Source organism: Nycticebus coucang, chromosome 2 (genome assembly GCF_027406575.1).
Source record: "Nycticebus coucang isolate mNycCou1 chromosome 2, mNycCou1.pri, whole genome shotgun sequence".
Taxonomy (NCBI): Eukaryota; Metazoa; Chordata; class Mammalia; order Primates; family Lorisidae; genus Nycticebus; species Nycticebus coucang.
This window is the reverse complement of record NC_069781.1, coordinates 156,369,396-156,393,621: the sequence shown is the minus strand read 5'-3', so window position 1 is coordinate 156,393,621 and position 24,226 is coordinate 156,369,396. Positions and strand designations below refer to the sequence as shown.

The 24,226-nt window shown below is 53.6% G+C and overlaps 1 protein-coding gene across 2 annotated transcripts; it reads right to left on the bottom strand.

The window, feature by feature from the left end:
- Positions 1-725: 725 nt before the first annotated feature.
- KATNB1 (katanin regulatory subunit B1) lies at positions 726-22,736 on the bottom strand. Of its 2 annotated transcripts, none has more exons than XM_053602794.1 (20): positions 22,558-22,736; positions 21,033-21,333; positions 16,138-16,268; positions 12,948-13,065; positions 7,041-7,141; positions 6,657-6,698; positions 5,710-5,793; positions 5,383-5,498; positions 4,842-4,913; positions 4,526-4,676; positions 4,192-4,382; positions 3,965-4,095; positions 3,521-3,571; positions 2,740-2,807; positions 2,506-2,625; positions 2,255-2,404; positions 1,951-2,027; positions 1,792-1,866; positions 1,454-1,570; positions 726-1,133 (listed from the first exon to the last, which is right to left on the bottom strand). In XM_053602794.1, exons 2-20 carry the CDS (start codon positions 21,070-21,072, stop codon positions 1,001-1,003), a joined length of 1,968 nt encoding a protein of 655 aa, XP_053458769.1. In that variant the 5' UTR covers positions 21,073-21,333; positions 22,558-22,736; the 3' UTR covers positions 726-1,000. The 2 variants fall into 2 exon arrangements, with proteins under 2 accessions (XP_053458769.1, XP_053458763.1); XM_053602788.1 differs by lacking the exon at positions 22,558-22,736 and adding an exon at positions 22,425-22,545.
- Between the last annotated feature and the right edge of the window lie 1,490 nt (positions 22,737-24,226).

Below are 24,226 nucleotides of genomic sequence, written 5' to 3'. Positions count from 1 at the left end.
GGTTATAGATGGAAAACTAAGGCTCAAGAGAGCATCATAGGCTCAAAGCCCGGACAAAACCATGGCTGGGCTTCCACCCCTGCTGCCTAGCACCATTGCCCATCCCCTGGCCCAAAATGAGCCCTACCTTCCTCCCGGGGCCTGGAGGACCCTGACCACTGGTGCAGCCCTCCTCACCCACTGTGGGGTGGGTTGGACTGGCCTGTATCTGGTCTCAGCCTTAGGGGAACCTGTGGAGGGGCTTAGTGGGGGTCTTACCTCCCTGACTGGGGCTAAACCCGCCAGCTAGGGCAGGGGACCCACTCTGGCCCCACACTGAGGGTTCTGGTAAGGAGAGCAAAGAAAACTGTCCAGAGGAGGTGCCAGCTGTCCTTTCAGCCCTGCCCTTGGTAGCACTTGGGAAGGTGTTGCGCTCAGGGCCAGCATGCATGCTGCATCCTGTGGTTACAGCTGTTGGGTCTGGGTGTCTTCCCACTTTGGAGGAGTCCAGAGGATAACTGAGATGAGGTGGGGGATGGGCTGGTTGGGCCCACCCCTCACCTGTTTCTCCCAGCCATTGAGGATGGCTTCTCTCTCCCTCTCCTGCCCAGTTGAGCTGGACTGGCCCATCCTGACAGCTCTTGCACTCTGCTGCCCCCTTCTCATCTCAGAAGAGCCCAGGGCAGGCACTCCTGGGCCTCGGAGAGTCTCATGGCCAGAGGATAATGTTCCCCCAAAGGAAACCAGGGACTAGTTACAAATTTAATAAAATTCGCCTTATAAATTACAGCAGCACCCCCAGGGCTCAGTTTGCTGCCCCAAGAGAAGCAAGAATTGGGTAAAGCTGGAGAGAACGTTGTCTCAGAGTTCCAGGGCTGTGGAGGTGGCCAGTGGGCCAGCGCGGCCACCAGGGGCGGCAGCAGGGCCCAGGCAGAGGTTCAGGGCCAGTAACGCACAGGGAACAGGAGTTGGGGCTGAGGCCAGGCCCTGTGGGCTGCCAGGTGCCCACCTGTTGAGTTCCTCAGTCCAGACTGGCCATGAGCAGGTGCAGCTCACGGAAGGCACTGCCGTGGCGGCCACTCAGGCCAGACTTGCTCTTGACAAGGCCACTGATGCTCTTGAGCTGCTTGTAGCAGAGCCGGCACTTGTGCAGCCTGTGGCGGAGAGACAGTGCCTGAGGGGGTCATCTGCCACCATGACCCCCAGCCAACTCTGGACCCTGCTGTCCTAACCACCCTAGCACCCCCTCCCAGGGGAAGGCGATGGCCAAGAGCACAGGACCCACCATGTCAGGGACTGGGAGCATAGCCAGGCCATAAAGGAACCCAGCTACACCTGCTGCCTAAGACACAAGTGTCCCTCTCTATGAGCTGTTCCACATGGCTGTCAATAAGTGAGGCCCAGGCCTATGTCTCCTTGCCTGTCATGGCATTCCTACCCCAGACACACAGGCCACCTGACCCCTGTTCCTCACCTCTCCTCTCGACTGATATCCACACCCACAGAGGGTGGCGCTGCCAGGATGTCAGTGATCAGGGGCAGAAACCGCTGCAGGATCAGTTTCAGGGAGGTGCAGCCCGTCTGGACATAGCTTCAGGGGCAGATGGATGGAAATGGACAAAGTCACAGACTGACCAAGACAGGCAAGAGGGGGACAGAGAAAGGCAGAGGCAGCTACAGGCACGCACACAGGCTTGTTCCCGCCTCGATCCCTCTGGACCAGGGAGGGGGCAGCAGGACTTCACAGCCCCCTCAAAGGCTTCTTGCCTCTCCCTTGCCTCTGCAGCAGCAGGCGCCACCTCCCACACGTACCTCTCATACTTGCTCTGCAGCAGCTTCTCAATCTGTGGCAGCACCGTGGTGCACAGGTCCAGCTTCCACAGCGAGCTGGGGGGGCCGGGACATAGCACTGTCAGCGCCACCCTGCCCCCACCCCACCCCTCCACCCACTCTTCTGCTGTGGCCACTTACGCTTTCTGGTTGACAATGTTCAGGAGGTCCACCACCACCGACAGGTCATTGATGGCCACGGCGGAGTCCACTGACGTCTGTGCAAACAGAGCCCTGTCAGGGGGTGGGGGCAGCATGGCCCGTGTGGGTGTGGGAGGCTGATAGCGTTTGTTGTGGGTATTAACAAGACTGCACCTAATAAGATGAGTGCAAGGCTGGCCTGCAAGTAGGTGCTCAATAAAAGTAGCTTGTGATCATAATGATGGAAAAGAAGTTGTGGTGTGACAACAGGGCTACCGCTGGGGTAGGCGTGGTGAGCACTTGCCTTGATGTCGCCTGTGGTCCACACGGCCCTCACGGTATCCAGGTTCTTGTGGCGGCTAGTGAGCACCACACACATGGTGTCATGGCCTTTGCGGATCTGTGACATGGCATCCTCATCTACCAGCTCCGCCTGCTGGGGGACCTTCACAGCCTGTGTGGGACAGGTGCCCAGATGCTGGCACAGGAGCAGGCAGCAAAGTTCTGCCCTCACCCACAGACCTCCACCCACCCCTTGGGCTGGCCCCCACTTACAGGCAGGAAGTCTGAGGCCTTCAGCCCAATGGGCTCGTTTCGGGTCGCAGGGATGATGGCTGGCTCGGCCTTGGATGTAGGTGTGGAAGTGACAACCGGGAGCCCAGGTGGGGCATCAAGCTGAAGAGGTCCAAAGCCCAGCAGTCAGCCCGAGGCCTCCTGCCTCCCAACATGGGGTTCCCTAACTCCATCCCCTCTGAGAGCCCCACACCATGCTCGCTCCACCAGACATACATTTGGCATTGGGAACTGCACATCCATGGCTGGGCTGGGCTTTGTAGCCTCCTTGGCTATGGCTATGTCTGGAGGCAAAACAAAAAGGTCACTGATCAGGCCAGGAGTAGGGACCAGCCAGAATGGGGCAAGGCTGGGGGACTGAGGCTTCTGTGATTATGGGGATGGAGTAGGAAGCCAGGGGAAGCGACTAACAAGGATTGTCTCCTCTCTCTCTTTGTAGGACAAGGGTGCTCCAACCTTTTCCCTTCTCTAGTCATAAAGCAGAGGTTTGCTCCCTCCTTAAATCCTAAACCCCCCATAGGGTCTTATGAGCCTCCAGTTCCGTCCCCAGGTCCCCATCCCTCCTCGCAGCTCCCTTCCCACCTGGGGCCCTCCTTCCCCTCTCTTGCCTGGGGAGGCCTTGGCTGACATGACGCCTCCTCATTGCCCTGCTCTCCATCTACAGCAGGCTCCTAGGGCCTCCTCTGTCCCCCATATTCCCCTGTAGCGCATCCCCCCACCCAGCAGATCATCTGTGTGGCTGTTTGTTTGCTCTCCACACATCAGATATGGGTCCCTGAGGGGACCACCTGTCTGCCTTGTTCATGCTCAGTCACTAGGGCCTTGCATGGGCCCAGCACATAGTAAGTCCTTCTAGACAGGAGGAGAGAGAAACTCCAGCAGGAGAGGCTGGAGATGGTGCCATGAGAGGGAGGCCTCGGGGGGTGGGTCAGGGGAAGGGAGGGTCTTGTCAGGTGAGGACAGAGAGCCTGGGAGACCAAGTTCTGACCCCGCTTACCGTCCTCTGGGGGTGCCGGGAAGGGGTCACTTCTCCGAGGTGGTGTCCGACCTGCAGAGGTAAAGGGGGCTCCTTGTGTGAGTCCTTTGGCTGAGCTGACTGGGACCCAGGGGTCCATCTGAATGTGGGGAATTGGGGGGGGGCACCCAGGCACATAGCTGCAGACCCCTGACCCTGTTCCAGGCCCCCTGAACCCTTGGCCCTGTCCCTCCCAGCTCACTTGCCCCGCAGGCCCTCACCCCTTGCTCAGGGAAGGGTTGGGGCACTTAGCAGCAGCCAGGTCCCTCCCTCAGTCCCACAGGAGCGCGAGAACAGGGCCTGGGCCCCAGTGTGGGTTAGGGACGAGGCTAATGGGACATGGAGCCACATCCCTGGAAAGGAGCCTCCACCTCCGTTTCACAGATGGGGACACTGGGCCAAGGGGAGTGGGAGGGCCAGCCTCACTGATGCTGTTCTTGGGCTGGAAGATCTCATTGTAGTCCTCGGCGTTCTGGATCTCTGCCCGCGACTCCCGCTCATCCCGGTCGTCTTCACTACTGGGGCTGCGGCGCTCACTCTCTGAGTTGTGCTTCACCCTGGGGTGCAGGGTCAGGCCGAAAGGAAGCTGGGCCCCCCTATGATAGGCCCGCTCCTAACACACCCGTGCCCTCTAAGGGCCCCCTGTGCCCTACCTCTGAGGCTTGCTGCAGGTTGTGCTGGGCCGCTCGTAGATACGCCGGAGGGGGGCGCTAGGGTTGGGTAGTGGCTGTGCCAAGAGCTGGTTGTCCTGCACAGGGTCCTGGGACACCGTGCCTGTCCTGGTGACCCTCGTCAGATCCACCACATACGAGGAGACGTTGCTCTGGGAGAAGGCCACACCTATCTGTAGGAAGTGGCAGAGCTGGGGCTGTGCTTGGGGGCCAGAGGAGCCAAATCCCAGCAGGGGGAGTGGGAGTGGGGGGACATGGGATGGATGCAGGTAGGTGGCCAAGTGGAAGGTGGCCGATGGGTGCCTGGCTCTCTCACCAGCTGGTCATTGCAGATGGCCAGGTCGGCCACCTTGCCCCAGTTGACGAGGACCACATCAAAGCAGCGCTCGGGCTCCCAGCCGTAGACACGTAGCGAGTCCTGGCAGCCGCTGTACAGGCAACAGCCGTCGGGGTTGAAGAGGACACTCCTGGGCCAGGTGAGAGGTGGCCATGGGTCTGGTGGCACCCAGCCCAGCCTCTGCCCGGAGAGCCCAAGACAGGGAGGGAGAGAAGCAGAGACTGGAAGCCCAACCACACCCACATCCTGCTGCCCAGGAGAAGGGCTGGGCCCACCAGCTCAGCCACCTACATACCTGACGGGCCCCGGCTCCCCTTCAATGCAGCTCACCACCTGGAATTTCTCCAGATCCCAGAAACGGATAGTCCTACAAAGGTAGCCACATTGTATCATGAAGCCAGTCCCCTAACTTGGCTTCCACACAGGCCTGTGGTTTGGGAAGTCAACCTCTTTCCAGAAACCTCTCCTCCCAGGGCCAAGGCCATGAGGAACAATGTCTAGGGCAGGGGCTGGCCCTGATTTAGCAGGTGGCAGGATGAAATCAGCCCTAGGCTGACCTGGATAGGCTGGCCCCCAACAGCCACCAGCCTCCCAGCACCGTGGGTCGCTACCAGCCACCCTGGGGCCCTACCTATCTATGAAGGCCCAGACCCAGGACACTGGGGCCAGGGAACCAGAGCTGGGGAAAAGATAACACCAGGGGCCAGTCCTGGCTTGGCTGAAAGCCAGTTTGGTCCACAGAGGATCAGGGCAGAGACAGACCAGGTATAGAGACCACAGGACAGAGATGGGGAGGGATGGCATTCATGGGCCAGAGCCTTGCTCCTCCTCCTCACCTGTCAGAACTACCAGAAGCCAGGAGGTACTCGTTGGGGTGAAACTCCACCACATTGACAGGCCCCGTGTGACCAGGGAACTCAGACATCATCTTACCAGCAGTTAGATCCCAGAGCTGAGGGCAGAGGGTGGAGGTCAGGGCCAGGCTGGGTACCTTGGCTGCCTGCTGTCCCTCTAATCTAGCCCAAGCTCTATTCACAAACCACCATCCACTCTGGACAGGCTGGGGACATGTAAGCCCAATCAGGAGGGAGGCAAGGACCCAGCCTAGGTGTGGTCAGTAGACCCCCATCCCCAGCCCTTGGGCTTAGGTCAGGTGGCCCCACCTTCACTGTGTGGTCGTCTGCAGCTGACGCCAACCACTTCCCATCAGGGCTGAACCGGAGACACCGCACGGCCTGGCTGTGGCCCTGAGGAGGGAGGACAAAGTGCTGAGCTCACCTAGGGGCTTGGGCCTGACAGGCCTCACCCCAGTTCCTGCCCCCAACACACAGTGCCTTCCTGGTGAATGGGCACACAGGGGACAGATGGCCACATTCAAGAGAAGTCACTTTGAAGGACAATGCTCCATGTGTGGCCATGGACTCCCAGGCCTGAAGGACACTCCAGGATATCAAGACTGTGTGGTCATGTCATTTGGGAAACTGTATTTTATGCCCCTTTTTGGAGTGTTAAATGCCTCCTTTTGCTATTAAAGGCTCTAAAAATCGGCTTGGCGCCTGTAGCTCAGTGGCTAGGGCACCAGCCACATACACCGGAGCTGGCAGGTTCGAATCCAGCCTGGGCCTGCCAAACAACAATGACAACTACAACCAAAAAATAGCCAGGCATTGTGGTGGGCGCCTGTAGTCCCAGCTACTTGGGAGGCTGAGGCAAGAGAATCGCTTAAGCCCGAGAGTTTGAGGTTGCTGTGAGCTGTGACACCACGGCACTCTACCCAGGGCGACAGCTTATGGCTCTGTCTCAGAAAAAAAAAAGGCTCTGAAAATCTCCAATAGTAATTCTTTCTTAAACAAAATGTTTCCATAACTCACACAAACAGGAAGCCCTTCACCTAATGACACCTGATAAACACAGCTCTGGAGATTCATGGAAAGCCAAAGGGTCCAGGTGGGCCACCCATGGCACTCTCGCTCCTTCACGATCCATGTTTCACGTTCTCACCCATGTCAGACAGCAATCCCCTCCACCCCCTGCCAAGGTCTGGGCACCATGCCCTGCTCGGAGTATGCGAGGTACCCACAGGGTGACTGAGAGACAGTGTTATCCTTACTCTGTATCGGAAGACACAGCCTTTCCTTCTGATGTCCCAGAGCTGTGGGGAGAGAGAGACAGAAGGGTAGAGTCAGAAGAGGGCATGGCCAAATTCTGGAGCCAGGGAATTCTCATAGCCAGAGGGCCATGTGCAGCCATGAGCAGAGAGGGGTGCTACACCCTACAATGACAGAGCGGTGGAAACAACCTACTAAAGCCGAGAATTCTGAGAAGAAATGTCTGGCCAGTGCCTGCATGTCTGCCTTCCCTGGGAAGGTATGGGTGCAGCTGGGGAAGACGCCCCCAGAGGAGGAAGCCCACCCGTCAGGCAGCCAGGCCTCAGCTAGCACCCAGCACATGAGGGCTGGGCCAGTCCTGCTGCAGGTCCAGGGTGGTGTCTCACCTTGATGTTCGTGTCTTGGGAACCAGAGGCTACAAACTCGCCATATGGGTGGAAGTCCAGGCTGCAGATGTTGGCTTTGTGGCCCATGAGTGTGCGAAGAACTAAGAACAACAAAAGGGGAGACAATGGTGTGAGAGGCAACTGAGGCAGCTAGCGGATGAGGGGCCAGCCCCACGTGTGCTTTAATATTGACTGCAGGAAAAAAGAACACGGAGTTTTAAAACAGGGGTAAAATCAACCAGAGTCCCACCACCCTTACAACTTACTTTCCTGTTTTTCTCTTGAAAGATGACAGCCCTTTCTGTCATGAATAAAGTTTCCAGAAAACACATTGCACACACCCCAGACTGTGTCTGTGGGCTTGTCCCTGTGTGTTCATGAGCAAATCCCCAGAGGCTACAGAACCAGGTCACCACCCACTGCACTCAGTTCAGGCCCCTGGGCTTCAGAACTTACAGTCTGCAGGGCACCCAGCCCTACCAAGATAGCATAAGGAGAGAGGTCAAGGGAGTTTCCAGCTAGAAGAGAAAGCTGGTTGAAAAGAGTAATCCAGATGTCAGTGGGTGAAGGATGAGGGACACCGTGTTATGTAGATGGAAGTGGTGGGCAAAAGCCCCAAGGAGGGCAAGAGGAGGGCATGTCTGGGGTAGCCCTGGTGCTCCCACTGGTCCTCTGGAGTCAGTCCCCTGTCCAAGAGATCTTGAAGGTGAGCTGTGAGAACTGAGAATACAGGGAGAACTCCCAGGACTGATCCTTCTGCCCTAGGAGCCACAGTTCTAATCCTGTAAGCTTTTGCAGGCCTGGCCCAGCTGCAGGCAAACTTCGTGTTACTGTCTCAAGGTCTCTTCTGGTAACGTTCAAATTTGTCCCATGTGTCTTGCTTTTTGAACGATTTATAATTTCACTATCTGAATGAACAGATCATCCCATGAGTCCTAGGGCCAAGGGATATGGGAGTCCAGCTGTCCTTATATGTGAGCCAAGATGAAACAGGGTGTTGGTGAGGTAGTGAGCTCTCTGTTAGAGGAGGTGTTCAAGACTCCAAATGTAACACTTTAGGGATAGGAAAGGAGATCCAAGCACTGGGGAAATTAAACGAACTCTACTGTATCACCCTTCAGTGTCAGGATGTAGGTTCTGGAGCCAGGTAGTAATCAGTCCTGGCTCTGCTCCTCACTTGCTGTGTGACCTGGGGCAATCACTTACCCTCTCTGGAACTCCTGAGTAAGCAAATGAACATAAAGTGCTTAGCGTGGACCCAGCACATGGTAAATACCCAATGAATGGCCGTTATGACTGTTTCCCTTCTAAAGTCTTCCTGCGAAAGGCCTGCCTTCATCCTCTCCTGTCTCCCAAGCTGGGCCTTCTCTCTTCCTCCTCCTCAGGCCAGAACACGTGTCCTCCTTCTCTCTCTTCTGCCTCCACTGACAACCCACTACCCAGTGCAGTGCCCACCTGGGCACCTCACTTGTCCCCATGATGTCTTCTGAGCACTTCTGGGGTTCAATGGGCTGAGTGATTTCTGAGCATTAGCTCACCTGCCCTGCCCCCAGCATTCCAGGAGGTGGGTGAGGACCCAAGGCTCAGGGGGTGAAATAGCCTGCTGGAGGCTGAACTGTAGGCTCCGAGCCAGAATCCAGCCCAGGTGCTACCTCTTAAGCAGCTTCCTCTAGCACAGTGGTTCATCAACCTTCCTAATGCCGCGGCCCTTTAATACAGTTCCTGCGACCCACAGGTTGAGAACCGCTGCTCTAGCAGGTGCTTTACTGGGGTCAAGGAGACTGACCTGTGCTAAAGCTTCTTGGCCAGGGCCAGGCACAGGGTAGGGCAGGATAAAAGCGATCTGCTGTCATTGTTATCCACCTTCAGGACAAAGTCCACTCCTCACCCACTCATCATCTTACTACATGCCCCTCTGCAGCAGGCCCTGCCAGGTGCTGGACTAAGCGACCTTCACATCCCTCTCGAGGCTATCGAATAAACATCTAATTCAGTGCACTAGACCCTAACAGGCTGTCCCTCCTTGCCCCATGTGGCTGTCATGTGCTGTGGGGCCCTTGGCAGTGCCTTGCTAACCACAGAGACCCAGTCAGTCCAAGGCCCAGAGGACGCAGCTGCATGCTGGTTCCTGCTCCAGTCTACACCCGCCCCAGCCCCACTTACTTTTGCATCCCACAGCAAGGCTTCAAAGTCCTGCCCCGCCCTGTGGCCCCCACCCCTGCGCGGGCCAGTTTCTTAAGCACAGGCCCCTTCCTGTGGGAGCCTGTGGCATCTGCTGGGCTGCCCACACCTGCCCTCCGGCTGCACTGTGGGAAGCAGCAGGACTGCATTCTTCCAGTGTGACTCCTGCCATTGCTCTGTCCCAGGAGAGCCCTTGGAAGGCCTCCTGATGCCCAGACTCAGTCATGGCATCCGGGAACTGCAAAGTGGAGGGTCTCTGGGGTCTGCCTACCACACCTGGGAACCTCCAGACCCTTCCCCCCAAGCAGCCGCTCAGCCTCCGCTGGAACCCTCCAGTGGTGGGCAGCCTCCCAAGACATCCGACGTGGGAGCGGCTTTCTTTGCACCTCTTCTGCACCTGGGGCCTCAATTTGCCTCTGTCAATGTCACCTACACTTTGGCATGTGAGGGTGGAGGTGGGCCTGAGGTCTCAGATCCACCTGCTAAGGCCAAGTTATTTTCTGAGAACCGCCAAGTATGATGTAGCCAATGGCCGAGCACAGAGCACTGGGATGGGAGCTCTGACACAATGATTTGAGTTCCAGGTTCTGCTAAACTTAGTGCCCCCACCCCAGGCTGTTTGCCCATCATTCAAATAAAAGGGCCCTGTCAACCTATTGATTCTGCATCAGAATCACCTGAAAGCTTACTAAAAACCCCAGTACTGAGTCAGGGACTCTGGGGTGGCGTCCAAGTCAGGTATTTGTAACAAGCTCCTTGTTACAGGAATCCAGAGGTCTTCTCGGCCACTTCAAGAAATTCCTCACATTTCCCTTATGATCAAAATAGCCATGGCCAAGAATGCCTGGGCAGGAGTCATGGTGCCCTTGGCTCCTCTATTTCATCCCTTGCTCTTGCCGGTGGCCATTCACTGGGATTCATGTCCAGAGAGCTGATCCTCTTCTGCCCAAGCCCTTCTGCTTTCTCAGTTAGAGCCCAGCCATCCTAGGCTCACTCCTCCTTGGCCCAGTGGAACCCAGCATTGCCCAAGCACAGCATGCCCAGGGGCCTGGTGTGGCCAGGCGGGAGAACCACATGCTAAGTAAGACATTAGTCATGCAGCCCTATGTACTGTCAAAGAGGTCCTGAGACTCTTGTTCTTTCCTTTTCTCTTTCTCCCTCTTTCCTTTCTCTATTGCCAAGGCTAGAGTACAGTGGCAAGATCATAGTTCATGTCAGCCTCAAAATTGTTAGACACAAGCGACCCTTCTGTTTCAGCTTCCTAAGTAGCTGGGACTATAGGCACATGCCACTCTACCTGGCTAAATCTTTTATTGCGTGTGTGGAAATGGGATCTCACTGTGTTGCCCAGGTTGGTCTTGAACTCCCGTCACTCAAAGTGACCCTTTGTCCTGGCCTCTCAAAGTGCTGGATTATAGGCGTGAGCCGTTGCATCCAGCCTCTTTTGTTCTTAGACAGACCAGCATCACTCAAGAGGCCCAGGGGCACCATCTTTTTTGAGAAGCAGCTACATACGAAGCCCACTGTTCCTGAGCAGAGTGAACCCCACCACTGGGCATGTGTGGCCGATGGCCACTGTCCTGCAGTAAATGTAGAACATGCGCCAGAGGAGAGGCCCAGAAGAATCTTTAAGTCTCAGTCAAGCAAGGAGAGGCTCTCTTCTGGAAAAAACAGCCTGGGAAAAATCCATACTGCTATCTCTTCTCCTGGGCTTTGGGTAGGTGGCTCTTGCCTGGCATGCTGCAAAGTCCTAACCAGAGGCTGCCAAAAAGCAGTAAGCAAATAGATCTTTTTTTGTTTTGAGACAGTCTCACTCTGTGACCCTGGGTAGAATGCTGTGGTGTCAAAGCTCAGGGCAAGCTCAAACTCTTGGTCTTGAGTGATCCTCTTGCCTCCAGCCATCCAAATACCTATAATTACAGGCGCTCACTACAACCCTTGGCTAGTTTTTCTATTTTTAGTAGAGATGGGGTCTCACTCTTGCTCAAGCTGGTGTCAAACTCCTGAGCTCAGGCAATCTACCCTCCTTGGCATCCCAGAGTGCCTACAGGCATGGCCACCGTACCCGGCCAAACAGATTTTATTTGGACTTCACAGTACTGGCCTGCACGGTGTTCTGAAAAAATGTTGAATTAGCTGTCAACATTTAAAAATGGGTGGATTCCACATGAATTTCCAGATTTCCAGAATCTCTTAAAAAATATCTATCAACCTGCTGAGGCTGAGAGGCAGCAGACAAGAGTTTCCAACTGGCCCAGAACCGAGGTCATGAGTTTCTAGCAGAAAGAGCCCAGTGAGTACCTAGCACAGGGGGGAAAACAGCCCCCCACAAAAGCTCATCACTGTGAAACATCAGAACACTGGGACAGAGAGCCTCCAGCTTACAGAGAGACAGGCAGGATGGGGTGGGGGTGGGGCAAGAAGCTGGTCCCCCATGAAGGACCTGGGATCAGAACAGCACTGGCCCTCCAATAGCAACCCTGGAACCAGAAAGCCAATAGAGCTGCAGCCCCCAAACGTCCAAGGGCAAATTATTTCCAACATAGAATTCTAGATGCAAACTCGAATAAAAAAAAAAAAAGGATGAAGGTAGAATAAAGTCATTTTCTGCCATGGAAGTTCTCTAAAACCATGTCTGCCACATACCCTTTCTCAGTAAGCTATGAAAGAATGTGCTCCAACAAAAAGAGGGAGAAAACCAAGAAAGCTGATGATATGAGACCTGGAAGAGCAGATGGAAAGACAGACTTCCCAGAAAGGAGACAAAGAAGCTCAGGATGACAGCTGAGCTGTAGGCTGGCAGGCAGCCGGGGCCTGGCAGACAGAGGCTCCGAGAAGAGACATCTGGATTATGATAGGTTTACTCTTGTAGCAGAGAATTTGGGGATGAATTAATGACAAGGACATGGAAAATACACAGATGAAAGAAAGGGAAACCAAGTTATTAAAAAAAAGAAACATAGCTGTGAATGACATTCCCATGGTCCTTATAGTGTAAACACCGTCCATTTCCATGGTGATACTGGGAAGGGAAATGATGTGAGTGACGGGGTTGGGGCAGTAGCTTTGACAGCGCTAAATTCTCATCTTCCACAGGAGGAAGGCAATAACTAAGGTGTTAACGTGTTTTAAAAAAGAAAAGAAATGGCAGTATATCATGTCACTTAGCCAAAGTGGAGGCAATCAGCAAAACGACAGGCAAATGCACAGAAAACTGTGGGTTTCAGAGAACGAGAAGGAATGAGGTGAAGGATTCCTCTTTCCTTTGTGACTAACTGTAGAACTAGAAGGATTTAATATTACAAAACGCAAGCCACAGAAGATCTGGCTACCCCAGGCCCATGTCCTGGAAGCACCACTGAGCTGGGCTGAGTCGGGCCCCACACTCCTCAATTCTTCACGGTGCTCCCCACATAGCCACCTCCCTTGTTCACATGTCCTGTGGGTCCCCTGGCAGCACCTGACATCCATGCAAGTTCTGAATCCACATACACACGTGCGCGCATCCACCCACCAACATGGTGTTCATTTAGGCATTTCCTGGGTGCCCCCAGGGTGCTTTGCTGCCAGGCTATCAGGGGCAGGGCAGGCACCACACCATGCGGTCGGTGCTCCAGGAGGAAAGCAGCCAACCTGGCAAGGCAGGCTTCTCGGAGGAAGCAGGACAGACACAGAAAGGGAAGACTACCACAGGTATGTGGGTGGGAGGCAAGCGCCCAGGCCTACTTTTGGCAGCTTCCAGGTCCCAGACGCGGATGGAGCCCGACTGGGAGCCGGCCACAATAAGCTCCTCAGGGGTGTTGAGGCGGACACTCTCCACTGGGGACGTGTGACCCGTCAGGCTCTGTGGAGAGAGGGCGACAACTTCAATGCACTGCGTGGACAAGACCCCCACCCCCACCCCTGGCTGATGCCCTGAATTCTGGGTCCCCAGGAAAGGCTTCACTGAGAAGTAGCTACAGCAGGGAGGCTGCACCCCACAGGGGCCACAGCAGGCTCTCCTGCAGGCCACTTCTGAGCAGCCATCTCACAGTCTCAGTCCTCATTCTCCAACCACCTCCCCCCACTTCCCACTGTGCTCTGATGTGAGTGTCACTGCAGAAATGGACCTGGGCCCCTCGGAGGAGAGCAACTGGCCAAGATAAGGAGATACAGTCCCTGTAGCCCTATGTCCCAACAGCCCCCACCCAGGCTTTCTCCCATCTCCACTTTCTGCCTGACCCCAGGCCCTCAGCAGGGACAGCCACAGCAGAATGGAGGCCTAGCTCACTGCAGGCACACATGGTGCTGTCCTCCCAGGCCTGTGGAACCCACAGGGGACAGGAGTGACTCTACCAGAGGATCCACCTCAGAACAGGTGGAACTGGGTAAGGCTAAGCCCAGGTCCTGGGCTCAGCCACTCTTCTGGGGGAGGTACCGGCTTCTCCAGCTTTCTGAAGAGGAGGCTGGCACCTCAAGTCCAAGGTGTCTGTCACTCCCTGCCCAGCACTGGCCACCCCAAGGTACAGTGGCAACTCTGTCAGTGTTTGCTAAGACAACAGACCCCATGGGGGTCAGAGTTCCAAGCAGCTTATCTGACTCCCAAATATCCAAGGTAGGAGAACAAGTGGGCACAAACTCCACGGAGGACAGCTGGGCAAAACTACCCATGTGAGAAATGCCCCTTCTAGAGAAGGGAGAGCAGATATACCTATTTGCTTACACATTTATAAAATAACAGAAGGAATTAAGAGCTGCTTCCGGGGAAGGTTGTAGGGGTCGGTGCAGGGGAGGGAGATTTTTCACTGTTTCCCTAAATACTTTTGGATGATGAACTATATGAGAATATAAACAAAAATAAGTAAAAGTACACACTCTGGAAGGGGAGAGGGAAGCTGGCAGGCTGGGACTGACGGCTGCACCTGGTGTCCAAAGACAAGTCTGAAGGCCAAGCTCAGACTGATAACTGTGCTTCTCTGGGGGTGAAAGCATGCGATCATGGCCTGTCCTATTTTTGGCCAGTCATTGCCGATGCTTTCTAAGCTTGTCTATGTTATTCCTTTGGCATTTAGGGTGGAAGAAAACACATTTGAACCCCCCAAACAAAGGAAAACAAAACAAAGCCAGGCATGGTGGCTCATGCCTATAGTCCCAGCTACTGGGAGGCTGAGGCAGGAGGATCACTTGAGCCTGGGAATTTGAGGTTGCTGTGAGCTATGATGATGCCACTGAACTCTAGCCCAGGTAGCAGAGGAAGACCCTGTCTCAAAAGCAAAAACCAACCAACCATCTTTGTTGGGTCTGAACCCTAGTACCCTGGCTGTGATTTTGTTAGATCTTAGCTCTCCCCTGGATCTTGCAAAAAGACCGAAGTGATTTTCGATTAATGAATATCACCTCCCGCCATTTTTTTCTTTATCTTTATTTTGTCAAGTCAAAAGAATGATACTTCAAAAAATAAAGAAATAAATAAAGATACTTCATTTGTTGGCATGGATGTCAGAAGAAAGGTCAGGTTCCTATGCTGCTGCTGAAAATGTAAATTGGTTTCTAGAGGGCAATTTGGTAATATGTTTTGAAAGCTTTTTAAAAAGTACACGCCCTTGGATTTAATGCAGCCATCACAGATCTGCTCAAAGATTTAGGGAGATGAGGATGTTCACCACTGTGTGGTTTAGCAGAGCCAAAAAACTAGAATCAACTCCATGCTGACAACAGGGCATGGCCAAGTTAATTACAGCTCATTCCCACCATGGAATACCAGAAAGCTATTAAAAATTATGTCGTAAAAGAATATCTGTTGACACAGGAAAACCCTTACAACATTGTTATTTAAAAAACCAGGCTACACAGGAGCAAGAAAGTGTTTTGTTTTATATATATAAAAGTATACACACACACACACACATATATCACAAAACACTTTGTGCAGCCTGGTTTTTTTTTTAGAGTTTTTGGCCAGGGCTGGGTTTGAACCCACCACCTCTGGCATATGGGGCTGATGCCCTACTCCTTTGAGCCACAGGCACTGCCCAGCCTGGTTTTATAAAATATATATTTTTGAAATTTTTTAATATATATATATATATATTTTTTTTTTTTTTTTTTTTTTAAAGAGACGAGGTCTCACTCTGTTGCTCATGGTAGAGGGTAGTGGCCCAGTCATAGCTCACTACAGCCTCTAACTCCTGAGTTCAAGTGATCCTCCTGCCTCAGCCTCTTGAGCAGCTGTGGCTACAGGCATATGCCACCATGTAGAAATATATTCTTATATATTTATGTGTGGGCATTTGTGTGTATTTGCCTGTACACATGTGTACGTCATGAACGTGTTTATAGGCATCTTTTTCAGCATCTAGAAGGACACAGACAAAAATACCAACTCCAGTGGTCTTCGGATAAGAGAACTATTAGTCATTAATTTTTCTCCTTTATGCTTTTGTATTTGGAAAACAGTTTCTAGCGTTGAGTTGTGTAACTGAGGAGCTCCCTAACCAGCTCCAACCAGGTCTCCTCAAATTCTTGTTGTGGAATGAGGTTGGGAATGAATCAAAATAAACTTGCACATGCAGCTGCCAGGCAGGCAGATGGGCAGGTGGGCAGGGGAAGACTACAGGCCTTTTAGTTCAATCACAGGCCTGGGGGCTTATTTTATCCTTCTCATGCAGACTGCCTGGATTTCTGTCCCATCGGCAAGTGACTCCCTCATTCCTGAGGGCTGGCCGCAGTCCCGGCCACCCTGGGTTGTCCTGGGCCTCCTTGAGCAGACAGCTGGGGAAAGCAATGGTGGTGTGCTACATCCCCCGACTCCTCCCTTCACCCCGGAGCTGGGCCCCCAGAGGATGGCGTACAATGGGCTCAACAGAATCTGCAAGCCTGCTTGCTCCCCAGCACCCAACCATGCTCTGCCCCTGAGCCCCCGGCCTCTGAGGCTCACCATGATGCAGTTGGGCTTGTTGATGGACCACAGGTTGACACGGCAGTCATCCCCGCCTGTGGCCAGCAGCCGCCCAGATGCTTTGCCCAGCACCAGAGAGGACACATTGCTGGCGTGCGCGACGATCTCCTCTGTACAGGGAAAGAGAGGGAGAGGCAGTCAGGGGGGCCTGATGGGACCACATGAAGGAGGGGTGGCCCTGTTTGGCCACTTGCTCTGCGACCTGGAGCCCAGCTCTGCCTCCTTCAGCTCCCCACAGTGCCGAGACCCGTTCCCTGAGGAGCTGTAGGACCAGCAGGCAGGGAAAGGTATGGGCCTGAGACAGAAGTGACCTGTTCTCAACTCTAGTCATTTCTGTCCTACCCGTAGCTCTCATGAGTCTTTACCTTTTTCTGAATATCACTTGATAATACTGATCAAATATATGCGATCTTTTAAAATTGACTTGCTATTTTTAGTCAGCTTTATCTTAAGCAATAATATCCATAAATTATAAGTTTGATACATTCATGATACTTTTGCAATGATACAAAAACAATGATTAAAATAGAAAATATTGACCCAAGCACTGCCTAAGCACCTCCCAGCTGCTGCTCTTACACACAAACCCTTGGGACGCACTTTAAGAACAACTGAAGTCAGCCCCAGAAGAGTTGTCCCAATGTGAGCTTGCATAGGCTTCAGCCCACAGACTCAGAATTACCAATCGGGTGCTGGGCTGAGCTCTACTGTTGGCTGTGTGGCCTTAGATAAGTCACTCACCCTCTCTGAGGGCCGGGTTTCTAGGCTGGTAAATGGGGATGAGAGTGCCTGCCTCACACCTGATGCTGTGGATTCCCTGAGAACACAGCCAGGAGTGGCTCAGGAGTCAGTAAGCACACTGTGGTCATTAGGCAGGATCAGGGCTAGGTGCCATGAGAGAGGCAGCCAGGGGACCCGAGGCAGGCAGGCACAGGAGGCAGCAGACTGAACAGACTGGCAGGGGTGAAGGCTAACCAGACAGAGCAGGGGGGCTGCCTGGGTGCCTACACATGCCCCTGGCCAGGCCTGCAGGCAGCAGCAGGGCAGCAGCCATGAACCTCAGAGGGCCTCGTCAGTGTTCTAAAGGGAACAGGGCACAGGCAAGAAACCAAGAGGTGGCCCGGCTTCTAAGCCAGCCCCTGAGTAAGCTCCTCCTGGGAAAGAGGAGAAAAGATAGGTCTCCACACACAGGCTGGGGGAAACCCCAATGTGCCAATGCCCCAAGGCAACTGGGAGATTGGCTTGGGTGACACTGCTGAGAAAAGAGTGTTGCAGCTTCCTAAGAGTCGTGCTGTGCCCCAGCTCCAAATTCCACCCTGCCTGGGTGTCTCTCTGCTGTGGGCTTTAGGTCACAAGGGGGAAACTGGGCCCAGGAAAGTTAGCTTGCTAGGCAGCCTGGCTCAAAGGGACTACCAAAAGTGCTCTCACAAATGGTGTCACAGGCACAGGCAGCACCCCAGGAAGGGCAAGGGTTCCCTGGGGACCCAAATATGAGCCAGGGCATTGGGGACCCTACCATCTGGATCCAAGGGAGTTGGGCCCCTCTCTAGTCTTCATGACAACCATGGAGCCTTCTGCCTTCTAGATACCGTGGGGACAGACACCTGAGGGCTCCACAGCTCTGGCCTCAGACACTTGTCTGTTCAAGAGCTTCTGCCCCTTGTGCAGCGCCTGAGGCTCAAGGAGTAGGGTGCCGGTCCCATATGCCAGAGATGGCGGGTTCAAACCCAGCCCCGGCCAAGAACCAAAAAAAAAAAAAAATAGAGCTTCGGGCGGCGCCTGTGGCTCAAGGAGTAGGGCGCCAGTCCCATATACGTGGTGGGTTCAAACCCAGCCCCGGCCAAAAAAAAAAAGAGCTTCTGCCCCTCCTGGAAGGAGGGCAACTCACCTTCTCCCTGGGCACTCTGTTCCTGAGCCTTGAGCCCTGTGTCCTTCTCTGCAGACACCCCATGTATACTGCCCTCTGGCCAGACCTGGAGGCCCCAGTCTGTCTACCTAGGCTCTCACTCTCACAGGGAAGTTCTGGCTGGCCCCTACCTCCCTGGGCCTCAGGACTGCTGCCCCTGGAGACAGTACTCTGTAATATAAATATTTCCTGGGTGCCTGCTCTAGGCCTAGCACTGGGGAGGTTGTGAGGAAAGAGAGAGAAAGGTGAGAGAGAGAGAGAAAGTTCCTATCTTCATGCTCGGATGTGATCAGATGGCTTCTGGGATAGGGCACTGAGCTGGCAGAAGCACAGACTCTGGGGTGAGAAGGACGTGGAAATTGGGCCTTTTGCCCCTCAAAGCAGCCTGATCAGGGACTGACTGGAGACAATGTAGGGACAGGGTGGGAGCTTAGGGACACACCACACTAGCAAAGGATGCACAGGGCACTGGCCTGGGAGCTCCCCCTTTATCCTGGCCTGACAGGACAGCAATTGCCAATGGCCCAGGCCTGGGTACCTGATTTTAACACAAATAAAAATCCTCAGTGTCTGCTGGCAGGCCAGTTGACAGATGCTGCTCTGCCCTCTGGCACACGCCCACGTCAGTGTCCTAAGCTCTGTGGTACAATCTGGGCCCCATATCCCAGACAAAGCTGGGGGACACTGCACTCTGACCAAATGTCTTGAGCTCCCAAGAGAAGATACAAAGAACTAGGTTTCAGTAACACCTATGGGTGCACACTCCTCTGATCCTCACCAGATCTACATATGCAAGGAGTCAGAGATCATGGGGCCATGAGCTCTTCAGTCAGTTTATTTCCATGGAAACCACTGTGCACATGAAATCCTCAGCAGATGCCCAGTCTACCTGCTCACATCACCTCCTACTTAAACCCCCTGATGGCTTGGCCTTGCCTTTAAGATAAAGCCATCGCGCCTCAGAAAGGCTGGGGTCCCATGGACATGTGTCCCTGCAGAACTCACTGGCTTCATGTGGCACCATGTTCCTCCTGACTCTGTGCCACAGCCTATGGCCTCCTTTGAGTCTTTCCAATACTCTGAGCTTCCTGCCACAGGGCCTTCATACTTGCTGTTCATGCAGCCTACAGCATTCCCTATCCCACCCACCTCCATCACCCAGTTAATTGAGTCAGAGCACAGTAACAGTTTGGAATTAGAGAATGAGAGACAACGGGGATGGGGATCTAATTCTCATCTGCCATTGTCTCCATGCTCTGAGATCCCACTGTAAAGAGAGAGACCTTGTCCCCCACTGGGTCCCCAGTGTCTAGCTCTGTGCTCAGGAAAGACCAGCTGTTGATAGGGTAGATGCATAATCCCCAACACAAAGCCACTCTGTCCAAGTGTACCCTCCTTAGGGAGCCATAACAGGGTTCTCCCAGAAACTCAGGACTTTGGGGAACAATGTGAAAATAGCCCAAACCTCAACAAGAAAACAGGGGCCCAGAAATGGGCTTTGCCCAGGGTCTCATGATACTTTTTTTCAATGACACAAAAACAAAAACAGGCTCAGCACCTGTAGCTCAGTGGTTAGGGTGCTGGTCACATGCACTGGGGCTGGTGGGTTTGAACCTGGCTGGGGCCTGCCAAACAACAATGACAACAACAACAACAACAACAAAAAATAGCCTGGTGTTGTGGCGGGCACCTGTAGTCCCAGCTACTTGGGAGGCTGAAGCAAGAGAATTGCTTAAGCCCAAGAGTTGGAGGTTGCTGTGAGCTGTGACACCATAGCACTCTACTGAGGGTGACATAGCGAGACTCTGTCTCAAAAAAAAAAAAGAAAAACAAAAAAAAATTATTAAAATAAAAATATTGACCCAAGCACCATTTAACCAGCACCTCCAGGCTGCCACTCATACAAACATTTGGGGAACACACCTTAAGAACTGAAGTAGACTCTAGACAAGATGGCCCCATGTGAGCTCACACAGGCTTCAGCCCAGATTCAAAACTCACAGTAGATCTTGCATCAGCTCCTGAACACAGCATAGGAACAGCTTATAGCAGAGGGTGACCAGTTAGAGCACACCAAAGCTATGCCAACCGGTTATTATAGGTGGGGTAGGGCCCATGTAGGCCCCAATGTGTAGAGTTCTCAAAATATGATCTGGAGACCCCTCTCAAGAGCCTTTCAAGGGGTCTGAAAGGACAAAACTATGTTCATACACTATGTACTATTAAGATGGTATTTGCCTTGTGCACCCCAGCAGACAGTGGAGTCTTGTAGAACATCACTAGCTAGATATTTGATAATATATTCTTGTTGCAAAATATCTAGTATTAATTTCTAACATGTAAATATCAATAGATGTAAGTCCCATAAAAAAATGTACTTTGTGGCCCTCAATAATTTTTGAGAGTATAAAGCGGTCCTAAGATCAGAGAGTTTAGAACCACTAGTACAGAGTAATGGTGGGGGTGGGGGTGCTCGTGCTCAGTTACATTCCAGAGCCCTGTCAGCATTCCACTGCCTACCCCTCCACCCCCTCCACTCCCAGCTCACCTCCATCTGAGGCCCAAGGTGTTTTTATCTGACTGGGGAAGTCTGACTTGTGAGAGGTCTCAAAAACAACTTTCAGGATTCCTCACCCCATTCTGCCTGTCAGCCTAACTGGAAATTCTGTGCTGAGTGCTTTTTGTAGGCATCCTCTCATATGACTTTCACAGCAACTACAGAAGAACACAGGTGTGGGTATCTCGTTGTATGGAGAAAACTGAGCCTTGAGAGGTTGATGAGAGCCCAATGTCACCCAGCTAAGAAGTGCCAGTCAGGATTTACCTCTTGGTCAATTTTACTCCAAAGCCTGAGAGTCTCACTCCCCCCTGTGCCAAGAGCAGAAAACAAAGCTGAGAGTTCAGGCCACCCAACAAAAAGCAGCTAACAGAATAAATAGGGTGATGAAGAAAAATGAAAATCACTCACGCAACTTCCAGGCCGTCTTGGTGACCACAGGGGTGGCCATCCTTCAGTTGGCTGGCACCTGAAGCCCCACTGAAAAAATGGACTGTGCTTTCCTTGTGGGGTGGGGGTAGATCCCCCCCAGATCCACCAATCAAGTTGGCAGGGAATTTCTACACATCCAGGCAGAGGGAATCCTCGTCTCCTGGCCCTGGACCGCCTCGTGGTTTTAAATCATCCACAACAACAATAGCAGCCTGTAGACATCTGTTAGGACCCAGGATCATAGAATGTCAGGCTTGAGCCATCTCAGCTCAACAGTGGCCTGGAATACAAACAGAGATGATGGCTTGTTAGGAAACACTGGGTAAGAGCAGCAGCTCCCTGGATCACCAATTGCCACCAAAGCAACCATAGCCAGAAGCTGGATCACAAATTAGGTTTGAGAATCTGCAGAAGAAGCACCTTAGACAGGATGATTTGAACACAGGGAAAAGGAAGGTCCTCCCAGATGCTGGGATGACTGACGGCTGCTCCAGGGGACTGACTGCTTAAAGTGCAGCAGCTGCAGTAGGGCGTGGAAGACCACGTGTCTGCAGTCCACATAGATTTCTGAAAGTCACTGTTTTTGCCTGACGTATGAGGATAAGGGGTGGAGTCAGAAGCTAAGTGTGGGGGCCCCCAGAGAGGCAATCCAGAGACAACCACTGAAATCCTCACTGGGGAGAATTTCAAAGAGAACCCTGAGGGTCCAAACCCCCAGCTCCCAGAAAGGGAACCACCCCTATCCACTGCAATTCCCAAGGACAGAGCTGGGAAGTAGGCCTCCAGTCTGGGTGTGAGTGGGTATGACTCCTCAACTCTGAAAAGCCACTTCATGGGGCCTCCCACCCTCTTCCAACAGCCACTTCACCTCTTTCCCACAAACCCTTTCTCCTCCTATCCCTTTTCTCCTGGGTACCCTAGATTTGCCTCTCTAGTCTTCCGTTTACACACCCCCTTCACCCAGCCCCCGAGTCTCCCAGTTACGCTCATCTTGGCTCCTGGGCTCCCTAACTTGGCCCCTGCCTCGCCAGCCTCCCTTCACTCCCCTTTCCTATCTGCTAAAGGTATCCCTCATTCATTCACTCTCCTGCTTCTCTGGTCCCTATTCATTACCCATCCTCCTGCAGGTCCCCAGCTTTGCTTCCGGCCTCCCTGGCCTTCCCCCTCCCGCCTTCACGCCGACCCGCTAGTCCGGAGACTAGGCTGGTCCCCCGGCCTTTGCTGGTCCCCCTACCCCTCTCAGCTTGCGGAGCGCGTACTCTAGACACCCTCGCTGGGAGCCCTCTCTCCGATGCCCGGTCAACCCCGTGTGGCTGGGCCCTCCCCAGGGCCCACAGTCCCCTCGCCTCCTCGTTCCCCTGCCCACTCCACCTGCAGCTGCGGCTCCGGAGGCCGAAGATCTGGTCCAGGAGCGACCCCTACTTGCATCCATCCCCTGCCCTGATTGGCCGCTGCTTGACAACCGACCCTCACAACAAACCCTCCAGCCCAGAGCCCCGCCTACCTCACCTCCCGCGCCAATCAGCCGCCGTGAGCGTTCCGCCTCCCGCCAGGATTGACCAATGGAATTAGGCGCTTCTGCCGCTTTGCCTAAGCACTCGCTCTCTTTTCCCGAATCGGACTACTCACGAGGAAGGAGCGTCCAAGAGCCTCCCCTCAGCCTGTAATGAACCAATGTGGGCTGCCATTTCCTTGCTCCCGCCTCCGCCTCAAGCCTTCCCTCTACACCCACTTTCTTCCTCTTCCTTGAACCTAGTTCGCGTTTGAAAAGTTTGCGAGACGCCCTCCAATGGCGGCTGCACCAATTGTTTTAGCAACCGTCCTAGATTGACCAATTAGCGTTCGCCTTATTAGAAAACCGATTCCCAGATCACCAATAGGAAGAGGACCAAGGGAGCAAGGCGAAGTCGTGGTCCTTCCATCTTTGAGTGGGGCGAGGTGGGCTGAGACCTTAGCATTTTGCCGAAGTTCTCCTAGTCCTTACCTCCAGCCTGTGCTTCCTGGGGCTGGTGACTTTGCACCTCTTCAATCACGCGAACGCTGGCTTGAATCCTCCATCACGGGAAGCCTAGGGCGAAACAGCCTGATTCCGGGTCCGAGTCAGGCATGGAGCCCAGCCTCGGCGAATGATTGAGTGAGCAAGTGGCAGCTCCCCTAAGGGGACCACAGTCTAGGATCCGAGAAAGGCCTACTTTGTGGCATCTTGGGCGGGGTGGGCTCCGGGAACGGCAGTAACCCGCCACAGGTCAGGGTCCCTCGCGTGGCCCCACTGCCCAGGGGCAGCTTAGGAGGAACTCGGCCCCACTGAAGCCTCTCTCTCCGGGCCAGACCTAGTGGGCCGAGAATTTGTCCAAGCAACTAAAGACCCTCGAACTTTCCCGTGTATCCTCCAATCTCTCCGCGCAGGTCAGGGCTGCTTGGGCTGACACAACGCTCATCACGACCCTAAGGGGTAGGAAATTTTGGCGGGAATCTGAGGCCTGGGTTAAGATACTGGTGAAAGACCATCGTACAGCCCAGGAGTAATGGCCCCAGGATTTGAACCCTTGTTCTTAAAGCCAAAGCCTGGGGGATTCCCCACCTGGGGGCTCTGCACCCCTTCTGCCTTCAACAAGAGGCAGAGGCTCCACCCGTCTGGTGGCACCTTTTGGGAAACAGTCCCAGGCATTTGGTCACTCTTAAAAGATTAGATTAACAGAAGAATATCCAATCAAAACTATCCAGCCCGCATTTCCCCTCACCTTTCATTATGAAAAACTTGAAAAATAGTATAATGATACCACCTAAATTTTTTTTTTTTTTTTTTGTAGAGACAGAGTCTCACTGTACCGCCCTCGGGTAGAGTGCCGTGGCGTCACACGGCTCACAGCAACCTCTAACTCTTGGTCTTACGCGATTCTCTTGCCTCAGCCTCCCGAGCAGCTGGGACTACAGGCGCCCGCCACAACGCCCGGCTATTTTTTGGTTGCAGTTTGGCCGGGGCTGGGTTTGAACCCGCCACCCTCTGCATATGGGGCCGGCGCCCTACTCACTGAGCCACAGGCGCCGCCCGATACCACCTAAATTTTAATACTTGCTGACAAGTTTGCCATATTTGCTTTGTCTGGTGGAATGGAATTGCTGGAATGCCATAGTTTAGCTTTAGTAGATACTACCAGTTTCCAAAATGGTTA